The sequence below is a fragment of the Panthera leo genome, chromosome C2, assembly GCF_018350215.1.
Source record: "Panthera leo isolate Ple1 chromosome C2, P.leo_Ple1_pat1.1, whole genome shotgun sequence".
Taxonomy (NCBI): domain Eukaryota; kingdom Metazoa; phylum Chordata; class Mammalia; order Carnivora; family Felidae; genus Panthera; species Panthera leo.
In genome coordinates, this window is record NC_056687.1 from 157,033,528 (window position 1) to 157,057,437 (window position 23,910).

At 45.1% G+C, this 23,910-nt stretch overlaps 1 protein-coding gene across 1 annotated transcript in view; it reads right to left on the reverse strand.

Annotated features, from left to right (window-relative positions):
* ANO10 (anoctamin 10) overlaps window positions 1-23,910 on the reverse strand; it is a 264,223-nt gene that overhangs the window by 31,469 nt on the left and 208,844 nt on the right. The window contains exon 12 of the mRNA XM_042903443.1: window positions 14,786-14,902. Within this exon, the coding sequence (XP_042759377.1) occupies window positions 14,786-14,902 (117 nt within the window). The remainder of the gene's footprint in view (window positions 1-14,785; window positions 14,903-23,910) is intronic.

Here is a 23,910-nt window from a genome sequence, read left to right on the forward strand (position 1 = left end):
GAATGTCGCCACTGAAAGAGCAAGTACCCAGCGGAGCCCCACTGTAATTTCTGAACGCAGCCCACTGCCCGGGGAGGTGGCCCCAGTTTTCATTTCCAGAAATTCACTTGAAGTCCAATGAGTTTTGGTTGACTCGCATTTCAAAATGACCTTTTTGGGTTAAAATACAGCTGGAGAGTAACCGTTTTGAAGGAACCACAGAGCTTGGGCAGGGTGGGGCGGTGGGGGTGGTGGGGGGTGGGGTGGGATCTGAGGCAGCTCACGGCCAGAAAGTAGGTAAATGTCCAAAGCAGGCAGTTCCTTCTCTTTTGCAAGGTCTCCAAGGGTGGCGTATGAAACCCATCCATTTCCAAGGGCGGAGCATTAAAAAGGAGTCTTTTGTCTCCCGGTGGTCAAGTTCTACATTGCACTCAGCAGAGAATTCTGTTATCTATACCCGTCTGCTCTATGGTGGAAAACGGTGGACAAGCAATAGACTCAGACTCGGTTGCCGGCCTGGACCCGACTGCTTACTTACCCCGTGTGGTTATTCCTGTCATTATGCCCATTTCACAGAGGAAGAAACTGAGGCCCATAGATGTTTGGTAACGTGCCCAGGGTTACTCAGCAGTGAAGCTGGTATTCCCGAGACATGTATACCTGACTCCAAAAGCCATTTAACACCCAGGGCATGAAACCACCCATTGTGCTCCTGGCATATTTGATACCCTTCAGAGAACCAAAATGCTTCATTTAGGGCCAATGTTTTGGCACACACATAGACATGACAATTCCTTAGCGAGTTTCTGGGTGGTAACTATTTAATCACACGTCATTTTTCACAGAAATGATTTGTGCACAGCTATCCTGAATAAAGTTTAAATAACCCAGACCGATGTCTTTGGAAATGGTTTTCTACAACTTACATTTAAAAAAAAAAAAAAAAGAAAAAGCGAACTCATTAGTCCAAGAAGTCAAAAAAAGCAACCTGGTTTTATTCTGCTTCTAATCAAAACAATATTTATCACATGGGAAAGGAGAGGCGTTGGTGCTGTGTTTCCCAGACATTTGGCAGTTCCTTTTCTCTCGTGCCTGTGACTAAAACCAGACTCGAAAATTAAAAATACGCCTCTCATTTTTTTTTTTCAAGACAATTCAAACAAAAGAGCCTGCAAATCTACCCACACGAACACTGCTTTAAGCAACTTGAATGAAGAACCGGAGAGAATCTTGAGATCCATTTACTTTCCAAATAACAAATAGATTTTTTTTCCTCCAGCTTGGTTTGGGGGCGGGGGGGGGGGGGAGCGGGGAGGTCAAGAATTTAAAGTTACAGCCCTGGTAACATAGTTACCTGGCAGACAGTAACTGCTTTGTATACTCTATCTGAAAGGACAGCCACCAATAAACAAAATAAATACCCAAAAATTTATGAGAAAAAAATTCATTTCCTTCCAACCACATGTTTAGGAGAGGAAAACACAACACTAAACCGATTTTTGGAAGGAAAGAGGAACGAGGAGGTGACGTACTTTAGAACTGAATTTCATCATCCAATGACCCTTCACCAGGTCTGCTATTCTGTTCTTTGTTCTCCCACCACTGTCTTCACCTGTTCACATCCTTTTCTCTCATTTGTAAATGGCGTCACCGAAGACATCTGGTTAAATGCATGAGATATTCAAAATCCACCACTGAATCTTAGTTCACGGTTTTCCTGGGGAACTACGAGAGCAGAATAATCCAGACTCATTCTCTGATTCCAGAGGGGAGGTGAGAACATACAGTCAATGCAATGTATCAAAAGACAAGTTATTTCAAATATCCATGTCATGTACCTAACAATCAATATATTAAGTTATTTACATTGCCAATTAAAACCCTTTCAGGGTAATTTCTAATTTCAGAGGGATTTTAAAGCGAAGTTAAACTCATTTTAGAACCTACTATGTGCCAACCCACTGTGTCTTCACAAAGTGAACTGTATTCTATTTAATGTCAAATCCTGTTTGTCCTGAAGCATCAGAGAAGTAGTGTAGGAAGGGAGCAAGAACACTGAACCCAGCACCTTTATTTGACCATTTAAACTTTCAGAGTCTCTGTCTTCTCACCTATATAATCCTGGAGTGACACCTGCCAGGCCGTTCCTTGGAGGCTATGTAAGAATTACTTAAGATAACGGATTTATAGGGCACCTGGGTGGCTCAGTCGGTTGGGCGTCTGACTTTGGCTCAGGTCATGATCTCACGGTCGTGAGTTCGAGCCCTGCGTCGGGCTCTGTGCTGACAGCTCAGAGCCTGGAGCCTGCTTCGGATTCTGTGTCTCCTTCTCTCTCTGCTCCTCTCGCACTCATGCTCTCTCTCAAAAATAAATAAACATTAAAGAAATTCTTTTTAAAAAAAGATAACGGATTTGCGGGTGCTCTGGTGGCAGCAGCATTCCATACGAATGTGAACAGTAAGCACTCTTCTCTCCCAGGCCACATGCAGGTAGGACTCTGGGTCTCTGAGCAAAGGCTCCATCCCCCAGGAACGACCAACTCTACAGTCCATACTATAAAGGGGTAGGAAGAGGTACAAAGGTCCCCAGGATGGCTCAACAAGAACGATGGTATCGAAGTCCAAAGAACTATCTTGAATGTTAAGTTGGAGGTAGTAAGGTGGTAAAGAATTGAGGGGAAACTTGGGCAAACAGCCAAATCTATACTGGTTGCTATTTATGCAGAAAGAGGAAGCCGAGAGAACATAGGACTTCAGAGCCAGAGACCGGGTATGCAGCATGGGCTTTGTGGTTTTGTCATGGGCTGATTGCAGACAAATCACTTACCCGTTTTTTTCTTTTAACTTATTACACACAAGTGGAGAGGCCAGTATCATGTATCCCCATATCTACCTACCGCTTCGCCTCAACAATTAGCACCTCGCAGTCAAACTGGGTTCATCTGCCCCTGGCCTCCTCTCCTGGATTATTGGTACATTAGTTATCTATTACTGTGTTAACAAATTACTCCGAAATTGAGTGGCTTAAAACAACATGCAGTCATTCTCCTTCCTTCTGTAGGTCAGGAATTTGGAAGCAGCCGGGTGGTTGTGGCTCAGGGCCTCTCATGGTTGTGCAGTCAGGAAGCAGGGCTGCAGTCATCTGGGCGACCGACTGAGGCTAAGAGCTGGGGATGACAGATCATGGTGCACGGGCTACATCTGGCCCACTGCCCGTGTTTACAGGTAAACTTCTGTTGGGATACAGTCTATTCCTTTCATTCACGTATTACCCGTGGCTGCCTTTGAACTACAACAGCAGAACTGAGTAGTTTTGATAGAGACTGTATGGCCCATACATCTTAAATATTTACTACCTGATTCTTTACAGAAAACGTTTGCCCACCCTTGGACTAGAGAATCTGTTTCCAAGATGGTTCACTCACTTGGTTGTTCCTAGTCATCTGAGGCTCTCCACTGGCTGCTTGGATATTGGTTCACAACCTTGGGGGTTCTTCAGGTGAAATCTGAAACTGGCCCCCATACATAAAGGGCAAGGAGAGCCTGAAAAAAGAGGCAGACCTGGAGTGGTCTCCAGGTAGGCAGCAGGGCAATTACATGCGAGGTCTGTCTTGAGTGACCACAAGACGAGTAGATCTCCATACGTGCCCACCAGAATCTTAAAATTTATATAGAGATCTTAGGGGGATTCGGTCATATATACAGTCCAGATGGTCTCAACAACTATTCTCTCAAGGCTGTGTCTCCAAAATGGCTCCTGGGATTGGAGTAGTGGTTAGAACGGACATTCCAAGGACAGGGGAGGAGCCTCTGACTGCCCAGGGTCCAGGTCTTGGGTCAACCAGCCACCACATCCTCTTGACCTCCTCCAACATTGAGCATCCTCACAACATGGCGGCTAGTTTCCTAAGAGCAAATGATCCAAGAGGAAGAAGAAGACAGAAGCTATATATAGACATACATATATATAGCTTCTGTCTTCTTCTAGGTCATTACAAATTATACACACACACACACACACACACACACACACACATATACAGCTTATATATACATATATATATATACATGTATATATATATATATATATATATTAAGCTAGGTCATTAAAAATTTATAACTATATATAAATAAATTTGTAATGACCTAGCTTCAGAAGAGACTTAACACTATTCTGTAGTATCCTATTGGGATGGGACTTCAAATGGGTGTACATAGTAGAGAGGCAGGGAACATTGGGACCCATCTTGCAAGCTAACAACCACAGTTAATGACCCTTTCCTTAATCTGTAAAATCAGGGTTTGGGACAGGATTGCGAATTTTTCCTCTAACATTGGACAATTACATGATATAGGGAATTTCTGATAATTCATATTTTTGTGTTTTGGTCACAGAATGCACTTAATACTTGCTGAATTTTAAGATCTGTATTTTAATTATGACTCATGTATGAATTCAGTGTAATTTACTATTTATGTTCTTAGAGCCATTATTAATGTAGAATGATTATTTTCCTTTAATTAGGTATTATTTCAAAAAGTTCCTAAACCAAACATTTCTTGTTCTCTGTATTCTATTCTCAGGACACAGGGGCAAATCTGTGTTGTTCTTAAGGATTTACTTTAATGTTTAAATTTTCTAGTCTATCAATCACTGAATTTTCAGCCCAATCTCTTAGGTTTACATTCACTGCATGATATAATATTCAATCATAATCCTGAGGTTCTGTGGCAATAGAAATCAATGGAAAATAATACCATTTATTATATTAAATATTTTCTACTTTAGCAATTTACTAGTAATTAAAAACAAAAGTTAAAAAGTCTATGGTTTCCTGACATAGTAAATACTCAATAATGGTTTCCTAAATCCCAAATATAACATGCAGAAGATAATTTCAAAGTCAAAAGACTAGAATTTAGTAACAGAAAAAGGCACAAAGGGCTGGGGCTTTGACCCTAGTGATGTTCATTTAATTACAGACTCACTTACTCAGCAAATACAAAATCTGTGTCTGGTGTAATCCTGTCCCTAAGAAGCTTCTCGTCTGGTGGTCACGGACAAATATCTTTGATCTTAGTGAGCCGACAATATAGTCTTTAATATCCTAGAATATTTGGTTAAAAAATAAGTAAACAGATGCATTCATAACAGCCCGGGCATTTTCCTAGAAAAGGAAGGCCTGCTTTCACACATGCTGGCCCTCAAGGCAACATCATTATTATTCTAGTACAGAATCTGAGGTTGGAACTCTTAGAACTTTTACTATCTTGCCAGAATATACATTTTTTTTCTTTTAAAACATATAGTTTTTATGGGCGAAAGAGGCGAAAGGGATTGAGAGCACACTTGTCATGATGGGCACTGAGTAGCACAGAGAATTGTTGAATCACTGCACTGTGCACCTGAAACTAACACTGTATATGATTATACCAGAAATAAAAAATATACACATGGTTGTAAGCATTCTGAAATCTCTAATGTGCTGTAAGGTGAACTTTTTTCTTTACAAATGCAGACACATTTTGATGACAAACGTGAGCCAGGGTCAAAGCACAGGGTGTCACCTGGGCAGCACCGTGAACTCGAAGCCGTTCCACGTGGAACAGAACTGTCCTCTCAGGCGTCCTCTGCCCACCGTGCTTCCAGTTTACCTACATGTTGGCTAGGAAAATGCTACATTTTATTCTGTTTCCTGGCCTGTTCGGTAATTTCCCCAAGTAAAAATAGCTCTGGTTCTCATTTGGCTAGATTTCTTACATCTGGGGAAAAAACTAAGAGCTACAATTTAAAATTTTGCTTAGAAAACCAGGGGAATGAGATGAGCAACAAATTCCAACCCTGTTTACTAGAGAAGACAAAAATGATCAGAGGCTTTCTGGAGCTTTAGTGAAGCATCTTATTTCAACGTCTATCGGCTCTGTGTACCTTACAGCACGCTTCTCCAGCGAGAACAGAAAATGCAGGGGAAAAATGTCTACACATCAGTGGTAAGAAGAGGGTTGCTGTAGAGTCTAGATACTTCTCGCAAAGTAAAAACGACTTTAGAATTCTGTCTGGCTTGATTTGGGTTTATTTGACCATCTTTTGGGAGCCACCTTGTCGCTGATATCAAGCACGGTCTTTTCGGGGGAAAAAGCACAGAACTTGGGCTTCATTAGGGCTCGGGTGTGGGGACCTGAGGAAGTGCTCGGACCCGAGTCCTCGGAGCGCCCTCTCCACCTAGTGATCCCAGAAAGGCATATGACCCAGCTGTTTCCATTTTCGCCAGAGGACCTATTTTAAGGCTCCTCTTTTCTTGTCCAAGGACGTCACCTGTCATTTACTTAATATATTAGCTTCTCAACTACGTGGGAGTCCACAAACGCAGTTTGAGGGGGCGGAGATGTGTTCAGAGTCTACTGGGCGTCAGGCCCTGTGCCGGAGGAGGGAAGGCAGGGGTGAAGAGCCGCCTGGCCGGGTGCGGTGGGGTGAGGGGGGAGGCACAGAGGTGGGTACCGGGCCCCCGTACCACGTGGCGGCAGGGCGCTCCCCCGTGAAGCCGAGGGCCGGCTGCCAGGAAGCAGGGCGCTTGGGGACTGTCACCAGTGCACCTGCCAGTCCCTCCACTACGGCTGCTGCCCAGCTGCGTGCGGGCCGTGAAAACGGGGAGTCGCGACCGTCACCTAAACCGGTCTCACGGCACCAGTTTCCCGGAATTCCTTCCCGGCGGGCCCGGCGACCCAGGGCCCCCGAGCCCGAGGGGGTCCCTGCCCTGCTTTGCCACCCTCGTCTCTCCCTCCCCCCTCCCCCCCAACACACACACACACGCTGTGTCTCATCGGAGCCTCGCTCTGACCATGCGCGGTGGGCACCACCTCCCAGGGCCTTGCTGTGTTGGGGAGATGCCAACACAAGAGGAGGGGAGAGGTCCGCTCGGAGGGGCCACCCCAGGTCTTGAGGCCCCGTAGCCCGCGAGGCCGGCACCCGGCTTGGGGCCCTGGGAGATGGGCCGTCCGTCCTTGAGGACTGAGGCCGCGTCTGGCACCGAGGGCCAGTGCCTTTCTCGGAAGCCGGTTCTCTCTCCGGACTCCTTTCCTCCTGACCCGCACGCTGGGACACCAGCCTGTGACTACACATTCAACAGTCCGGCGAAACTCTCCCTTAAAAGCCGGGTTTACCCACCCCGACTCGAGAGCACAGAGGCAGGGCAAGGGAAGTTCAGAGATGACTGCTAAGTGCCGGAAAGGGTTTAAATATACTTCCCTCTAGGAAACAGAGACGGGCCTTGAGGCCACTGGCCCGCTGGCCCAGCCCGGCAAGGGTCCCACACCTGTTTCGAGGTCCTCGAGGGCCATACTTAGCACCGTGGGCTCCTCTTAGAAGTCTTTATCTTGTTCTGATTTCGGAGGCTGTCATCTTTCTGAAAAGCTGCGTCTGGACCCAGTGCCCTGGCTTCTGTGGGTGGTTGGCCCTGGGACGCCTGGCTGCCCGGAGGCCGGTTGAAGTGGGAGCTCTTCTGAGGACGCGGGGTCCTCGCGCTCTAGGACGCTGAGTGGCTCCTTCCTATTTTTAACTAGATCTCAAAATTACCGAGAACTGAGCACGTCAATTTGAAAAGAAACAAAAGGGTGTCGCGAGGATGATATTTACTCTCTGGAATTCTTGCAAAGGTCTTACCGACTGGAACCTGACTCTCTGAGAATTCTGTCTGCAGAGCAAACCATTTTATTTTCTCCAGTTTGCCTCTCACCTTCACGTACATCTGACCCGCCTGTGTACTTAGAAATGCCACAGTTCCCTATCTGACCCCCACGAAGGACCTGCCCTCAGTACCTCTCCTTTCCTCTGTCCCCTCCCACCACGGCTAAGAGGAACAGCTACCATGCACAGAGCACTTCTCCAAATGGCTTCAGGGCTCCTGCAGTAGAAGAGCGCTGGGCAAAATGGCAGATTTCTGGGCCTTCGCACAGAGCACGCAATCCAGCCCTTCGTTTCATAAAACAAACACTGAGGTGCGAAGAGGCCATCTGCCTCATTTATGGTGGCAGACCCTGGCCCAGACCTTGCTAGCTCTTGGCACTCCCCTGAACATGCTTGGGATCTATCTTTGCTGGGGATTCAGGATTAGGGGGCGGGGGGCGGGCACTAAAGCAATAGGAGGGGTTTTTTACATGTAGGTGCCTGGGCCCCACCTTAGATCTAGGGAATCTGACTCTTCAGGTGTGGGGCCCAGGCACATGTGTCTTTATCTAAACTTCTCCATTCAAGATGCACTGCCCAATTTAAGAACGGACTTAAATTTCTCAGTCATGTTTTGTCCGTAGAATGAGAACCTGAATTGAAAAGTAGTGATTCCAACGTAAATTAAACATAAAATACTAATTATTCAAAAGTAATAATTTCTGTTGACAATTTTACCGTCGATTTCTGGTCACATGACAGTGAAAGAGCCCAGGGATGGGCTAGGTAGGCATTAATGAGATTTATTCCAAAATATGTCTTCAATAACTCCAGTTTTGACCTGGGGCCCACTGACTGACCAGAGGACACAGCAGAAGCCCTCTCTGCCTTTGATGTACGGGCAGAGCCCCGTGAGTTAGGCTCTACTTATTCACAAAGCAGATAGTTAAATGTCAGTTGAAAGAAAGAGAAGACAAATTCTACATCCTAGAAATGTCAATAGTTCAGCGAGTAAACTGAAGACGTGCCAGTTCATCTGAGTTTCTGAAAAGCATTAAATGGGCGACCTTTCCTATCTAGGACCTTCTGGGCTTCTCAGGACCTCTGCACAGTGAGGCTCAACAGGCAACGTAACACAAATGTCTGTCTCAACTGACAGAACCGTGAACCTCTGTGGCCCGTGCTGCAGTGGTGACCACACCACGAAGCCCGGGCCGGCACGAGGGGGGACAGGAGAGGGGCAGCTGCCACAGGCTCCACCGTCCAGCCTCCGTCCCAGGTCAGATTTTCAGATCGTGATTTCAACACAGTATAGTGGAGAGAGGAATGCTTCCACTTGGTTTGTGGTTCCAGGCCCTAAGGAACCCCGAGCACAGCACTCACCACCCCTGTCCACTCGATGGACCAGAGACATCTGAGCGGCACACATGTGAATTTAAGATCATCTCTAGTGCAAGCTGGCTAAGAATGTCCTGTTTTAAGGCATTTGAGAGATATGCGGACTCAAAACCTGTAGGATATTTCTGTCCCTCCAGAACCTTAATAGCAAAATCAGCACCAAAATCACGTTTTCTTAGAAGGTGATATTAATCACAGAATCACATCTATGGCTTAAGAAAAAAGCCCAAAGGGACTTAAAATCTTTTAGGCTGTTTTCTTCTTTTAAAATAACATGCGACAGGGAGGGGCGCCTGACTGCTTCAGTCAGTACAGCACGGAACTCTTGATCTCAGGGTCATGAGAGCAAGCCAGACATTGGGCACAGAGCTCCCTTTAAACAAACAAACAAACAAACAAACAAACAAACAAACAAAGTAAAATACGAGACAGAATTTTGGTTAGCGCTTCATCTTTCAATGACGACGAGTGTAAATAAATTTTGCCTTTGAATTAGGGCTTTGTTTCGCTGTCAGGTAGGGTGTGATGGGAAGCCAGGGGAAGCCAGGAGCTGACATGATCTGACAGATCACTGTCCACAGCGAACACTCACACCTCTGAGCCCCCCCAGAGCGAGCACAGCAGCCCTGCAGTGGGACTTCTAGGTAAATGCATTTAGTAATACGAGACACGTTAATACCCAACATCATTACAGAGCCTTTGCTTTTCAGACAAATGCATGGCAATGTGCCATCCTGATCGAGAGGAAAGCCTCACTCGCATGAAGCAGGATCTCACCTTGACAAGGAATTCAGGGGTGCACAGGTGGCCAGGGGGTTGTTTGCCCCAACGTATGGAACCTCGCTAGAAATGCAGTCGCTGCAGAAACCTGATTTACCAAAGCTCTTCCTAAGACAGTGCTATACAATTAAAATACGTTTTTGCTTACATACCCCTGAAAATGTTTGGGTGCTATGTGCCCTCCCATACTATTTTATGTTGACATCTAAAATCTTCACCATGGGGGCCCTTGGGTTGGTTCGTGTCCGACTCTTGGTTTCAGCTCAGGTCATGATCTCGTGGTTCGTGAGTTCAACGCCCCCACTGGGCTCTGCACTACGAGTGTGGATCGTGCTTGGGACCTTCTCTCCCTCTTTCTCTCTCTGCCTTCCCCCCCCTCTACCATGCATGCTCTCTCTCTCTCTCTCAAAATAAATGAATAAACTTTAAAATAAAATATTTAAAAACTTTCACCATAAATTAGGTAGTTATGAAAATGTATCTTCTAGCTTCCTGTAGATATTGCATATTACCATAGTGTAAATATTAAAAATAAACTATTAGCTCACTCTTTTAAAGATGTCCAAGAAATACCACAGGGATGTGATATCCACCATCACCTATTTAAGAAGTAGATGGATACCCTCTTCATTAATAGTAACAATTTTGTTTTTCCTTTTTTTCTCCTCTTTGAAATCATATTTTCTTGCCATTTCTCCCAAAGGATTTTATGCTAATAATTTTTTTTTCAGCCTGAAAGTGTCAATCATGGTCATACTTTAATAATATGCTCATAAATGGAAATTTAAACGTTTAAAAAAGTTCTGTGACTATAAATCTCACTGTGAGTGTTTAAAATTTTCTTCCGGACCACTGGTCATCACAAGTATTCCTGGTGCCTAAGTGGTAAAAATCACATACATAGAATGCACATATTCGTAAGCAATTACTGGACATAAGTTCCTGGATACATTTTGGAAATGCACCTTTTAAGGAGATGAATTTGGCTGTGGCAGGCGGGCGGGCGGGTGCCTTTACAGAATGCAGTTTAGCCCCTGACACCTCCATTTGGCAAGGTTCTCTCTCAGGGGGGAGGCTTTCGCCGTGGGGACAAGGCACAGGGAGGACAACTGCTTGAAGAGAGGCGGTGTGGCCCCGGACAGCCCGGGAGGAACCACAGGGCACCCGGGCCTCCTACGACCACATCTGAGGAAAGAGGGTGAGTGTAAGATTTGGGATCTGAACAACGAGGCCGTTACAACTGTCTGTGCCCACACGCTTGTCACAAGTCTAAGGAACCTGGCTGTGGGGGTGGGGGGGGACTGTGCTCTGCCCCCACCAGGTTGCTGACTTTTCTGCCCCTCACCCCTGGAGTTTCGGCCTCTCCTTTATTTTCTTTTAATTTTTATTAAACAAAAAAATTTTTTTTACTCTTTATTTTTGAGAGAGAGACAGACAGAGTGCAAGTAGGGGAGGGCAGAGAGAGAGGGAGACACAGAATCCCAAGCAGGCTCCAGGCTCTGAGCTGTCGGCACGGGGCCTGACGCGGGGCTTGAACTCACAAACCGCGAGATCATGACCTGAGCCGAAGTCGGACGTTCAACCGACTGAGCCACCCAGGTGCCCCTCAGCCTCTCCTTTAAATGGGAGCTGAGCAAGTCCTCTGAAGTAGAGTGGGGTGCCAAATTCAGGGGGCCTGCCCTCAGCCTTGGTCTTACCCTGACGTCATTTCAGGTCCACTGAGGACTTTACAGACAAATCCCACTGCGCCTCAACATCGCCTCTGGGTTTCCACACTTGAGTCATGCCTTCAAACTTCAGGTGCAAAACACATGTTATGTGAAAATAAATTTTACTCCAAAAATTTCACCCAACGTTTACACTTTTTTTTCCAAGAAGAAAACCAACAACATATAGGAATGTTTGTAAAAAGAACGAGGAAGGAGGAGGAAGAATGCGTGAAGGATGCTCTCAGGGGAGTCTGAAAATGGCATTAGGGAACTTAAATAATTGTTCAAACCACCAACATGAGGGAGGGTTCATTCCTTATTTACTTACATTAGTGTTTCCAGCGCAGAAAAGCATACAGGTAACAAATGGCAACTAATCCCCCTCCCGAAGAATTCCTGTTGACCTTAAAAAAGTAATACACGTGCATGGCCAGAAAATTCAAACCGTATGTAAAAGAGAACTCTTGATCCCTCCTCAAAGGTAACTACTGTTCAGCGTTTCCCAGGCGCCCTTCTCCCCAAAAACACATCTGCATTTGTCCATTTTTCTTCCCTTCCTTCCTTCTCGTCTTCAAAAGTGAGCTCAAATTTGTTCTCGACCCTGCTTTCTCCACTTAATAAAACAGCAAAGACACACTCATACACGCACACGTGTGCATAGCCTCCAGCACAAAGAGATCTTTTCAAGAAGCAGGCTCACAGAACTTTTTCATATGGAACCACTATCAGACAACAATTATTTTCATCTGTCTCCTACTGAGTTTGGCTGTCTCAGGGTTCTTGCTAATGGAGATGTTTCGACACCTGCATTTTGGTCCACTTTGCGGTTAGAACGGTTACCCTAGCGAGAGTCTTGGTAATCTAAATTTTGATTCAACTGCATTCTAGAAAGGTTAAGCCAATTCACACTTCTGTCAAGTACATAAAAGTGTCCCTTTCCCCATACCAGACGAGAACAGATCATCACCCAACATTTGGCAACAGAACGTGTAAAATGCGGTATTTCACTGCTGTGTGACCTTATGTTTCTTTAACTGTGAGTGAGGCTGAATACCTCTTCTTATGTTAACTTTGATTACTGGACTGTCCTTTTAAATGGGTTTATCAAAATTCTTAAAAAAAATTTTTTTTTAACGTTTATTCATCTTTGAGAGACAGAGTGAGACAGAGCACGAGCGGGGAAGGGGCAGAGAGAGAGGGAGACACAGAATCCGAAGCAGGATCTGAGCCATCAGCACAGAGCCCGACGCGGGGCTCGAACTCACGAACCGCGAGATCAGCGACTGAGCCACCCAGGCGCCCCTCAAAATTCTTTTTAAATTAAAGATATTAACCGTTTTTCATGCAAGTATCTCCCCAGTTTGTCCAATTTATCTGTTGAGTTTTGTCTCTTTCTCTTTTGTCACAGAGAAGTTTTAAATTGTCATACTTTTTGTATCTGTTAACCATCTAAATTTTGCAGGGTGGTGGTGGTAAGAGGTGTGTAAGGAATGAGGCGAAACAAACTACAATAACTTCCCCCAAACAATTGTTTGTCATCAGACCATGTAACAGCAGTTCTTTTTCCCCACTGCCGCAGAATGTTAATTTTATCATACGCTGAAGTCCCAGTTTTATTTGGGTCCATTTACAGACTCTGTATTCCGCCGATCTGTTTCTTCCCTAATTCAAAATGGACTCAATTGCTATAACTATCGTATTATTCAGAATACATTTTAATATCTGGCAGGGCTAGAGGCCTCATTTTTCTTCTTTTACTCAGAAATCTCCTTGCTATTCTCAAATGTCTGTTTCTATATACTTCAATTGGCATCAAATTTTCACAAGATTGAATCTTTTGGTCCCAGCAGTCTTTTAAAAATACTCTTGATATAGATTATCCAAATTGTTTTGATCAATTACTACCTAAAGGTTTTATAGTTTGGCTTCTTCAGTAAATGAGACTTTTTCTTCAATAATATCTTCAAATGGCTGTCCTTTCTTGTGAAAGGAAACAAATAATTTTAGATGACTCTTGTAACCTTACCAAGTTTTCCTATTTGTTTCCAATTATTTATCTCGTGGTTTTTGTATATATAACCCTATAACCTTCAAGTAACGATACACTTGCGTCTTCCAGGTTACTTGACCTCCTATTTCTTCCTCTTGTGTAGCTGTGTTGGCCAGCACCCCCAGATCGACGAGAAGTGTCCGAGGGGGTAACAGGCTTCCCGACACTGCTGTGAGTGCTTCTGGTCCCTCACTGCTGAGCACGACGCCCGGCGTCTACGACTCAAGCACACCGGCTAGGTGAACCTGTCCCCACCCAGGAGACCTCGGGAATCTAGTCTCCTCCCCGGCTGCGTCCAGCTGGTGGACGCGCGCTCCTCCCTCTTCTCTGTACTCTTACCGCAAGTCTTATTCTGGGGACACCCTGCCTCACTGGGGGCACGCTCTGCTCCCGTGTGGGGACTCCCGCCTCGTGGACCATCCTGGAGCCCCTTGCTTCTATCAGAGGGTCAGCTTGGATGGGTCCCCCTTTCAATTTTTTTCCTCCCAGCTCCCCAGACATAAAAAAAAAAAAAAATTCCTGTATAAGGTGGTTTGGTAGCCTAACGGACTGTGTGGGTCAGAACCCGGGTCCCGGACCTAGAGTCTGTCTTCTCAGATGACACCGCCTTATTGATTTGCTCACTGGTTTAGCTGCTACGTATCGCTGGAGAGAACTGGCTCGGGCACGTAGGAGTCTGTCTTCCTGCTCACACTCTGCTGCAATCGAGAGTCGGAGTGAAGACCTCCAAGCATCGTCTTTGAGGAGAATATGGAGATCATTGGCAGAAGCTGCTACTTCCAGGGCATTTTCTGATGCTTTCGCCCACACGTTGTCACTCCCCCCTCACTCTCTGCAATATTATGCAAGATTCTATTTACTCAGTTCTCCTCGTTTAATGCTTCTGCAGAAGGCCGACTTAGAAACGGTGGGGGCTGCTCCAGGGCAAGTCTTGGAAATCCCGGCCTTGTTCTTCTGCTGAATGCTAGCTCTATTCTTTAACATCACTTGGATATTTTTGTCTTGCCTAGTTGAGTTCCCTGAAGCTATCTGTTGTTCATATTATTAGGATTTTGGTTTTGTTACACCGTCCTAAACTGTAGTCCTCTGTATTTATTTGAGCTAGTAACTTCAAGGGCTGAAGGAAATGCTGAGAGCGAGTCCTCTAAATTATGGCCCCCGGCATTTGCTAAAGAAATACATAGACTTTCAGGACAGTTGCCTTTACCTGCTGCTTGAGTGCCTCCAAAGACTCAAATTCCAATCGGGCCAGTTTCATCTGGATATGCCGTGGTTTATCAGGTATGGCAAATGCAAGTATAAACTTTAAAGCCAGGAGTGCATGCTGAAAACAAGAAAGGGTACATGTTGATATGGCACATTAGACCACATGTGCAATGAAACAAAACAGTAACTAAGCAATCTGTGATTCTCCTCGTTAATCTTGGGTAATTTCTAATTACTGGCCTGCGACGTATCAGAGATCAACCAGGCCCAAGAGTTATATTTAACCCACTCCCTTGTGGCCCATCATTAACCAGTGTCTTCCTTTGCTTTATTCTTTTAAAATCAGTTATTCCCTTAAATTGATACCATATGATACTTCCAGTGCTTTAAAGGAAAATGAAATTCATTCTGAAAAGTCTTTCACAAAACTTTTTCTACCTGTGTCTAATTTCCGAATGTACCTTAGCAGACACCATCGGCAGACTCATTCTATTCTTTGCCCGGTAGCGTCCTCCCTGTGCTATGCTTCTGTCTGAGTTACGTGAAATGTACAGGCATCTTAAACACCTTGAATCCTCTGCATCCCCAAAGGTGCCCGGTGCAGTTTCCTTCATGAGACGATAATCAATAAATACTGATGAACTGATTGACTGCAACGTAGTGCCTTATGCTGCTGACTCCTTACACTGTAGGGCAGGTATACAGAATGTGTCCATTATAACATGGGAAGCTTAGGACCCTCCTACACCAATATCATAAAAAGGTTCTCTATACTATAATAATACAGGGTTTGTAATTATGCTTCTTCCTCTGCAGAAAAGAAGAAGCCAACAGGATTGCTTCCTTTGGTAAGCCTGCTCTTCGAACGCACAGCCTCGACCTACTGATACGTCTCCAATTCCGGCATCATCTTGTGATCCAGCATCAACACCCACAGGAGTCTCGACGATCAAAAGAATAAAGTTGCCTCTTTGATGACAGCATGAATTACTAAATATTAAAAGCTGTGAAATGATTTTTAAAGGTAAGAAATAATTAAAAGGCGTTTTGGAAATCAGTGAAGGAAGTGGAACAGGCTCTAAGAAGTGTTGCATTGAATTACTGACCGAAAAAGAAGACAGCTGAAAGACATTCGATGAATTCTTTACTGTGATATTTTCAAAAGGAGGTTGAAAGACGAATACCGTGTGGCTGTCTCCTGGGAGCAGCACGAACTAATGAAGGAAATCGGCATCGTGCCCTAACAAGCAGTGACTCAATCCTGAAAATGGGCGCAGCCTCAGCACAGGCCAGGCGCTCCTGGTACAAACGAGAGATCCGGGGTGGGCCAGGCCAGGCAGCCTTCGCTGCAGTGTGACTGCCGTGACCAGAGAAGACACTTGGAAGGTGCTGACTAAGTATCTACAGGGTGAAAACAGGCAGGTGACACAGCACGGATCAGATGACATCATCTGTTGTAATTCTGAACTAATTGGGTTAAAGGAACAGGAGCCTGGATAAAATCGACAAAGAATAAATAAATAATTCAAAAAGGTATACTGTGTTATTATTTCATTCCACTGGAGTCCTGACATATAATTTTATAGAAGACTTAACCTCTTTAGTAGAAACACTAGACAAGAAGTAAACAAGTGAGCAGATGAAAAGAACCCTTCCACGTTTTCCAGACGTGGTGGTCCTCAAACTGCCAGAGCCCCACCACGAGCCAGCCACTGGCCTCTTCCAATCCCCTAGCAAGTCTGCACCCACTTTCCCTTCTGTGCAGTCTCAGAGGGAAGCGGTGGGAAAAGGACCCGGCCAAGGTCTCCCCTCGGATGCAAGGTGCCGAAGATGTGTCAGCTCAACCGGGACTGGTTACCAGGCCGCTGAGCAAGGCTGCCACAGACCTCGGTGCTCACAGCGGCCGTACGAACTGTCCATAACCCTCGTGACTTACAATCATTGGTATTTATTAGACAACATTAGTTAAAATAGGAAGTCATCTTAACATGGTTAAAACATTTACGTAGCAATGAGCTTTTATGAGCTCTGTAGCTCCTTTTCCTAAAATTACTTTATAATAAATGTTTCTAAAGGCTCTTATGCAGAGAACTCAGTTTCTTCTGAACTATATTTGCAAAACAGGTTCCTCGTAGACCTGCTTGTTCGAAGCTTTTGCCTTCCCGCGGAACACCGCCAGGGTCATGCTCCTTGGAGAGCTGCACGCAAACCGCGCAGCGGAACCCCCTTTAGCCGGGTACCAGCACCTTGAAAGCCAGAAGGGAAGGCGCTGTGCCCATCCTCTCACGTTTATTAGTGACCAGGGTGCTCGACGCGGGCCTAGGAGACGATGTCCTGGTGCACAGGCTGGAGGAGAAGACGAGTCATCCTGGGCCATCCTGAGGTCACGTGTAGGGGCTACACACACTGGCAGTTGCCCCAGTGTCTAGCAGTTCGGAGAGGGCTTCCCGAAGGAAGTCTGTTGGAGCAGAGACACACAGGAGGAGGGGCTGGCTGGGAAAGGGGGAGGAGCTAACCCAGAGAGGGAACAAGGGCACTCAGGGACGGTGGGGCTGGGGGACAGGGGAAAACCGAGGCACCGGGAGCTGAGTGAGGAGTGAGGAGGCATCGAGGCACCAACCACTCACGGCACGGAGCGCGGACAAGTGCAGAGGCCACAGAGAGGCGGGCAGGTCAGCAGGGTGAGCTGGTGTGTGTGACAGCAACGGGCTGGGGCCTCCAGGAACGAGCGGAGGGCTTACCAGCAGAGGACCGGACAGGCTTCCGCGGCCTTACGATGTGCGCAGGATGAGGGGCAGGCCGGAGGGAGCTATGGGGAGCAGAGGCCCACGTGGGCTTTTAGGTGTCCACAGGACATCTGAGCAGAGAGGCTCAGGAGGCAGTGGGGTAGAGGGGTCTCACGTTCCCGACGGGGCTGGAGGCAAACAGTGGGAGTGGCTGGGGTACGTGCATAAACGGCACACAGAGTCACGGGAACGGGGGGGATCCGCAGGGACACACGGCGAGGGAGAAGGGACGAGACGAGGCAAGAAGACGGCACAGGGTGGACCTGAAGGAACGAGACGTGTGTGATGAGCAAAAGAGGGAGGCCTGGCAACTGGCTTGAGAAGCAGCAGGTGGGGGCAGGCTGAAATCCAGCAGGTTCTGGAGTTACAGAAGCGAAGGGGAGAGAAGGAAGCCAGTCAAGGTGGGCACAGGAAGGTCAGCCACATGGAGGCTGGGGGGAAGCCTGTGGCTCTAACACCAGGCGGCCTTTGGCGACTCTGGTGGGAGTGGCTTCAGCTGAGTGGGGGCCACAGAAGCAAGACCAAGGTGGACTGAGAAGGGCCTGGGAAGCAAGGCTGGAGAGAGGAGGGCCATCCACAGAGTTCAGTTCAGGAAGTCTGGAAGGAGGGAGAGTAAGAGAGAAGGTGGTAGCCGGAGGGAGACCTGGGCTAGCCAGGCGTTTGGGTTTCAAATGTGCAAGTTTAAACGGTTTTAAATGTGTTAAAGGGTCAAACCTAAGTTCAGTGATTTTAAACGTGGAAGTGCAAAATGCTTTGGCAGAAGGAACCGAGAGAATGGTAAGAAGACCCTTGGAAGAAAAGTCTCAGCACAGACCAGGCTGACGTGCAAGGCAGGGGCTTAGCCACACACGGGAGGTCTGACGCTGTCGGGCTGAGGAGGGAGGGTGGCCTTGGGGGAAAAAAGGCATTGGGGGCACTCATTTTAGAGAAGAGAAGTACTTTAAAAGACATTTATTGTTCAGAATATGCAACTCATACTTAAAATGAGGAAGGACAGGTGAGAATCCCACATAGCGTTCTCCTTTTTCTTTTGCAGACCTAACCTTAAAGCATCACTAAGTGTCTTTTCCTTAAGAAAGATCGTCCAAGACAGAAAAAAAAAAAAGTGTCTTAAAGAGCAAGACAAAAATGCCAATTTTATTAATTAGATCAGAAGAAAATCTATCAACATCTTGACAATGACGATGGTTTTCTTTGGATGGTTGGCAATGTGGGCAATCTCTTTATCTTTAGTCTCTAACAAACATGCATTATTTTGTTTTCTTTTCCCACATTTTATTTTTTGAGTTTGTACTTTAATTCCACTTCACATAGTGTTCATATTAGTTTCAGTGTACAATTTAGTGATTCAACACGTCCATACGTCACCTGGTGCTCATCACAAGTGCCCTCCTTAACCCCCCATCGCCTATTTCCCCCGTCCCCCACTCCCCTCCCCTCTGGTAACCGTCAGCCTGTTCCCTAGAGTTAAAAGTCTGTTTCTTGGTTTGCCTCTCTCTCTCCACCCCCATGCTTGTTTGTTCTGTTTCTTAAATTTCACATATGAGTGAAGTCATATGTGATTTGTCTTTCTCTGAATGACTTGTTTCACTTGGCATAATACTCTCTGGCTCCATCCATATCATTGCAAACGGCAAGATTTCATTCTTTTTTGTGCCTGAATAATATTCCATTGTATATGCAGACCACCTCTTCTTTATGCGTTCATCTACTGATGGACACTTGGGGCGCTTCCATATCTTGGCTACTGTTGATAATGCTGCTATAAACATCGGGGTGCGTGTCATGTATCACTCGTATAAGGGAAAAAACACTTCTGTGAAAAGAACTCGAGGATCCCTCATGCTGGGGAAGGTCACTGAGAAGACATGACCACTACTGGACCCCCGAGCTAGACCTAGGTGACGAGGTTGCTCCCTCCCTTCCTTGTCTTTGGAATGTGGGAATGAGGTTTGCCTTTCCCGCTCCCAGAAGTTGCTCCAAGGACATCGCCTTGAGACGGTGATGGGGTGTTGAGAACACCTTGCACAGATTAGTTGACTAAACCCAGTTAAGGTCTCTGTTCATAAAAGTTTATGAAGACTTTTAGGATGTGGCGGGCAGATGCGGGGATCCACTCGTCTTGCTGCCACCCAAGACAAGCCTTGTATATAAGTTCCCTTTGCTTATTAAACCTGCCACCTTCCAACCAGGAGTGGCCTGCCTCTCTCCTCCGTCTCTCCCTGCCGTTTGCAGTCAGGGGCCAGTTTCAGATTATACCCGGGAAGCTCCCGAGAGGGTTGCACACCAACACTCACTTGAACAAATTACATATGCTCTGCCAGGCTCCTAACCCCACCTCGTTACAACTGCCCATATGCCCAGTAAACAGGCCAAAACCAGGCAACTTGCAGCCCAGCAAGTCTGGCTTTTCATCTGGAGTCTAGGAATAAAAGAAGTTGTGAAAGCGGTCACTTTGCATTCATTCATTCTGCAAATATGTAGTGAGCACTGACACACAGCCAGACTGCTTAGACGGTGGCCTTCCTCTACCTCTTCCTTCCCTCCCCAAATCTGTCACACTGACCAAGCCCGCACCCCGCCCTGCTTTGTGACACTCCCAGAAGTGCCACCAATCATGGGTTTGTTCGGTTTAACATCCCGCTGGGAGAGTAAAGAGCATCGCCATTCACAGGTTAACTATCAATTAATTTAATTAGCCGGCGCTCATGGTCGCGAGGGCTCTCCGGCCTCCACCCACCCCCGATACTCCTCTGAGTGCTTGGAAGTCGGGGGAAACACCACAGCAGCTTCCGCAGTGGGGTACTGGCTTTGAGGAAGAGGAGTAAACAGAAGCAGAAAGGAACCAACACTGTCTCAATGGTCAGGGAAGGATAAACTAGACGGCTCGCCTCCACTGCCTTCTACTTACTGATCTTGTGTCCAGGATCCAGAGTTCAAGTTGATGGATTAAGTAAGCACTTGTGGGCCTGGAACCCTAAATAACGGTTGTAGCGCTATGTTTCAAAAAATCAATGTTTAAAATGTTGTTTATATTTCCTCTACAGCAAATATGTCTCAAGGCTGGGAACTGCTTTATGCTAACTGAACTGAGGGAAAAAAAAAAGTACAAAAAACATTTTAGCTATTTCTACTTGTTTTCATAAATGAAAGCAAACCGAAGATAAAATGCAAATCTATTCAGATTTGAAGAAAAATGTATTAAAAAATGAATACTCGGGTTGGCTTTTCATAGCCTGTCTATGAAAAGAGAAGACGTTTTCTGGGCCGTAATTGTGATTCTTTCTTCATCGACATTTTTCTTTTAACGGAAAACTCACAAAATTTTATCCTAAACAAAGTAAAGAAGAAAAGAAACAGTAGGGGGCGGGGTGGGAAGATGGGCAGAATTTTAAAAGTAATAAATACAAAGAAGTCGGCTCCCCACTACAGTATGCTTCAAGTAATGATTACAGGGTGTCTTAGCTGGGAAAGGACAAAAGGACAGGACCAGAGAAAACGAGCATGCAGAGCGAAGTGCTTCCCAGAAGCACAGTAGTGCCTATGCTACCATCAGTGCCACTCACCTCTGGTCACCACAAGGGCGTCAAACACTCGGGAGTCTTGTGGCAGGTGCACAGAGTGAGCAGAACCATTTTATTTTACAACAACTAGAAACTACGACACGATCGATAGCAGCAGCTGTGTCTGTAGCCACCAACCCTCTCTCTCATGAAACACAGAATGCAAATCCGAGATGAGCTCTTGGAATTCCGAAAAGCTAATTTGATCTCTACGGTGGAATGTCTGCCATGCTACCTCTTTCCACGCGGGGCCCAGCCACCAAGGAATAAAAGAAACTCCAAAAAAGCATCCTCTGCTGATTACCACATTACGTGCCAGATGCCAATTAATAAGAAATGATTAGTGGATCGGATCCAAGATTCAAAACAATTTATGGAATTAGGCTCTTGAGGAAAAAATCCTCAGGAGAACAGAAACACAACATACCAAAATCTATGGGTGCCAGCAAAAACAGTTCTAAGAGGGAAGTTCATAGCAATATAGGCCTGCCTCGAGAAACAAGAGAAATTCAACTTAACAATTTAACTTTAAACCCTAAAGGAACTAGAAAAAGAAGAATAAATAAAGCTCAAAGTTGGTTGAAGAAAGGAAATAATAAAGATCAGAGTGGAAATAAATGAAATAGAGACTAAAAATAGAAAAGATCAATGAAGCTAAGAGCAGGTTCTTTAAGAAGATAAACAATATTAACACCTCTTTAGCTAGACCCACCGAGAAAAAAAATAAAGTGCTCAAATAAATAAAATCAGAAATGGAACAGAAGTTACAACTGATACTGCAGAAATACAAAGGATCATAACAGACTACTAGGAACAATGATAGGCCAACAAATTAGACAACCTAGAAAAATGGATAAATCCCTAGAAACATAAAATCTTCCAGATTGAATCATGAGGAAATAAAAAATCTGAATAGACCCAGTTACTAATAAGGAGACTGAATCAGTAATCAAATAACTCCCACAAACAAAAGTTCAAGATCAGATGGCTTTACTGGTGAAATCTACCAAACACGCAAATGCGATTTAATACCCACCCCTCTCAAACTCTCCCAAAACACTGAAGAAGAGGAAAAGCTTTCCTCATTCTATGAGGCTGGCATTACTCTGCTACCAAAACCAGATAATGACATCACAAAAAAAGACAATTACAGGCTGATATCCCTGAGAAATACAGATGCACCCCCCGACCCCCCACTCCACTCAACAAAAATATTAGCAAACGTAACTTAAGATACATTAAAAGGATCATATACCATGATCAAGTGGGATTTCTTCCAGGGATGAAAGGATGATTCAACAACTGCAAATCAATCAGCACTACAGTAATAAGATGAACGATAAAATTGTACGATCATCTCAATAGATGCATTTGACAAAATTCAACCTCCATTTATGATAAAAACTCTCAACAAAGTGGGTACAGAGGAAACGTACCTCAACATAACAAAGGTCAAATATGACAAACCCACAGCTGACATCATACTCAAAGCTTTCCCCCTAAGATCAGGAACAAAGACAAGAATGCCCACTTTTTCCACTTTTATTCAACACAGTACTGGAAGTCCTAGCCACAGCAATTAGTCATGAAAAAAAAAAAAGGCATACAAATTGGAAAAGAAATAAAACTGTGACTACTTGCAGATGACATGATGATATAGAAAACCCTAAAGAGGCCACCCAAAACGAAACAAAAACCCCACAAAACTGTTAGAATAAATGCATTCAGTAAAGTTGCAGATAAAAAATTAGTATACAAAATTCTGTTGCATTTCTGTACTCTAGTAACAAGCTATCAGAAAGAGGAGTCAAGAAAACAATCCCATTTACAATTGCATCAAAAAGAATAAAATACCTAGGCATAAATTTGGCCAATGAGATAAAAGACCTGTACTAAGAAAACTAGAAGATATCAATAAAATAAATTGAAGAAGACACAAATTAATGGACAAGATATTCTGCGCTCATGGACTGGAAGAATTAGTATTATTAAAATGTCCATACTACCAGGGTTCCTGGGTGGTTCAGTTGGTTAAGCATCTGATTCTTGATTTGGGCTCAGGTCATGATCTCATGGTTTGTGAGTTCAAGCCCTGTGTCAGGCTGTGTGCTGCCTGGGATTCTCTCTCTCTGGCCCCGTCTCTGCCCCCCCTTTTCTCTCTCTCTCTCTCTCTCTCTCTCTCTCTCTCTCTCTCTCACACACACACACACACACACAATAAATAAATAAACATTATTTTTAAAAAGTCAGTACTGCCCAAAGGAATCTACAGACTCAATGCAATCCCTATCAAAATTCCAATGACATTTCCTTCACAGAACTACAACAAATAATTCTAAAATTTGTATGGAGCCACAAAAGACCTCAAATAGCCATCAATTCTGAGAAAGAACAAAACTGGAGGCCTCACACTTCCTGACTTCAAACTATAGTACAAAGCTATAGTAATCAAACAGTACGGTATTGACATAAATGGAACAGAGCAGATAAACCAGAAATAAACCCATGCACATATGACCAATTAATTTGTGACAAAGAAAGCAAAATACACAACAGGGAAGACAAAAGGCAGTCTCTGCCACACATGTGATGGGAAAACTGGACAGCTACACGCAAAAGTATGAAACTGGACCACTATATTATACTATACGCAAAAATTAACTCAAAATGAAGTAAAGACTTGAACATAAGATGTGAAGCCATAAAACTCCTAGAAGAAAACCCAGGCGGTTAGCTCCAAAATATATAAAGAACTCATGTAATTCAGTAACTACCAA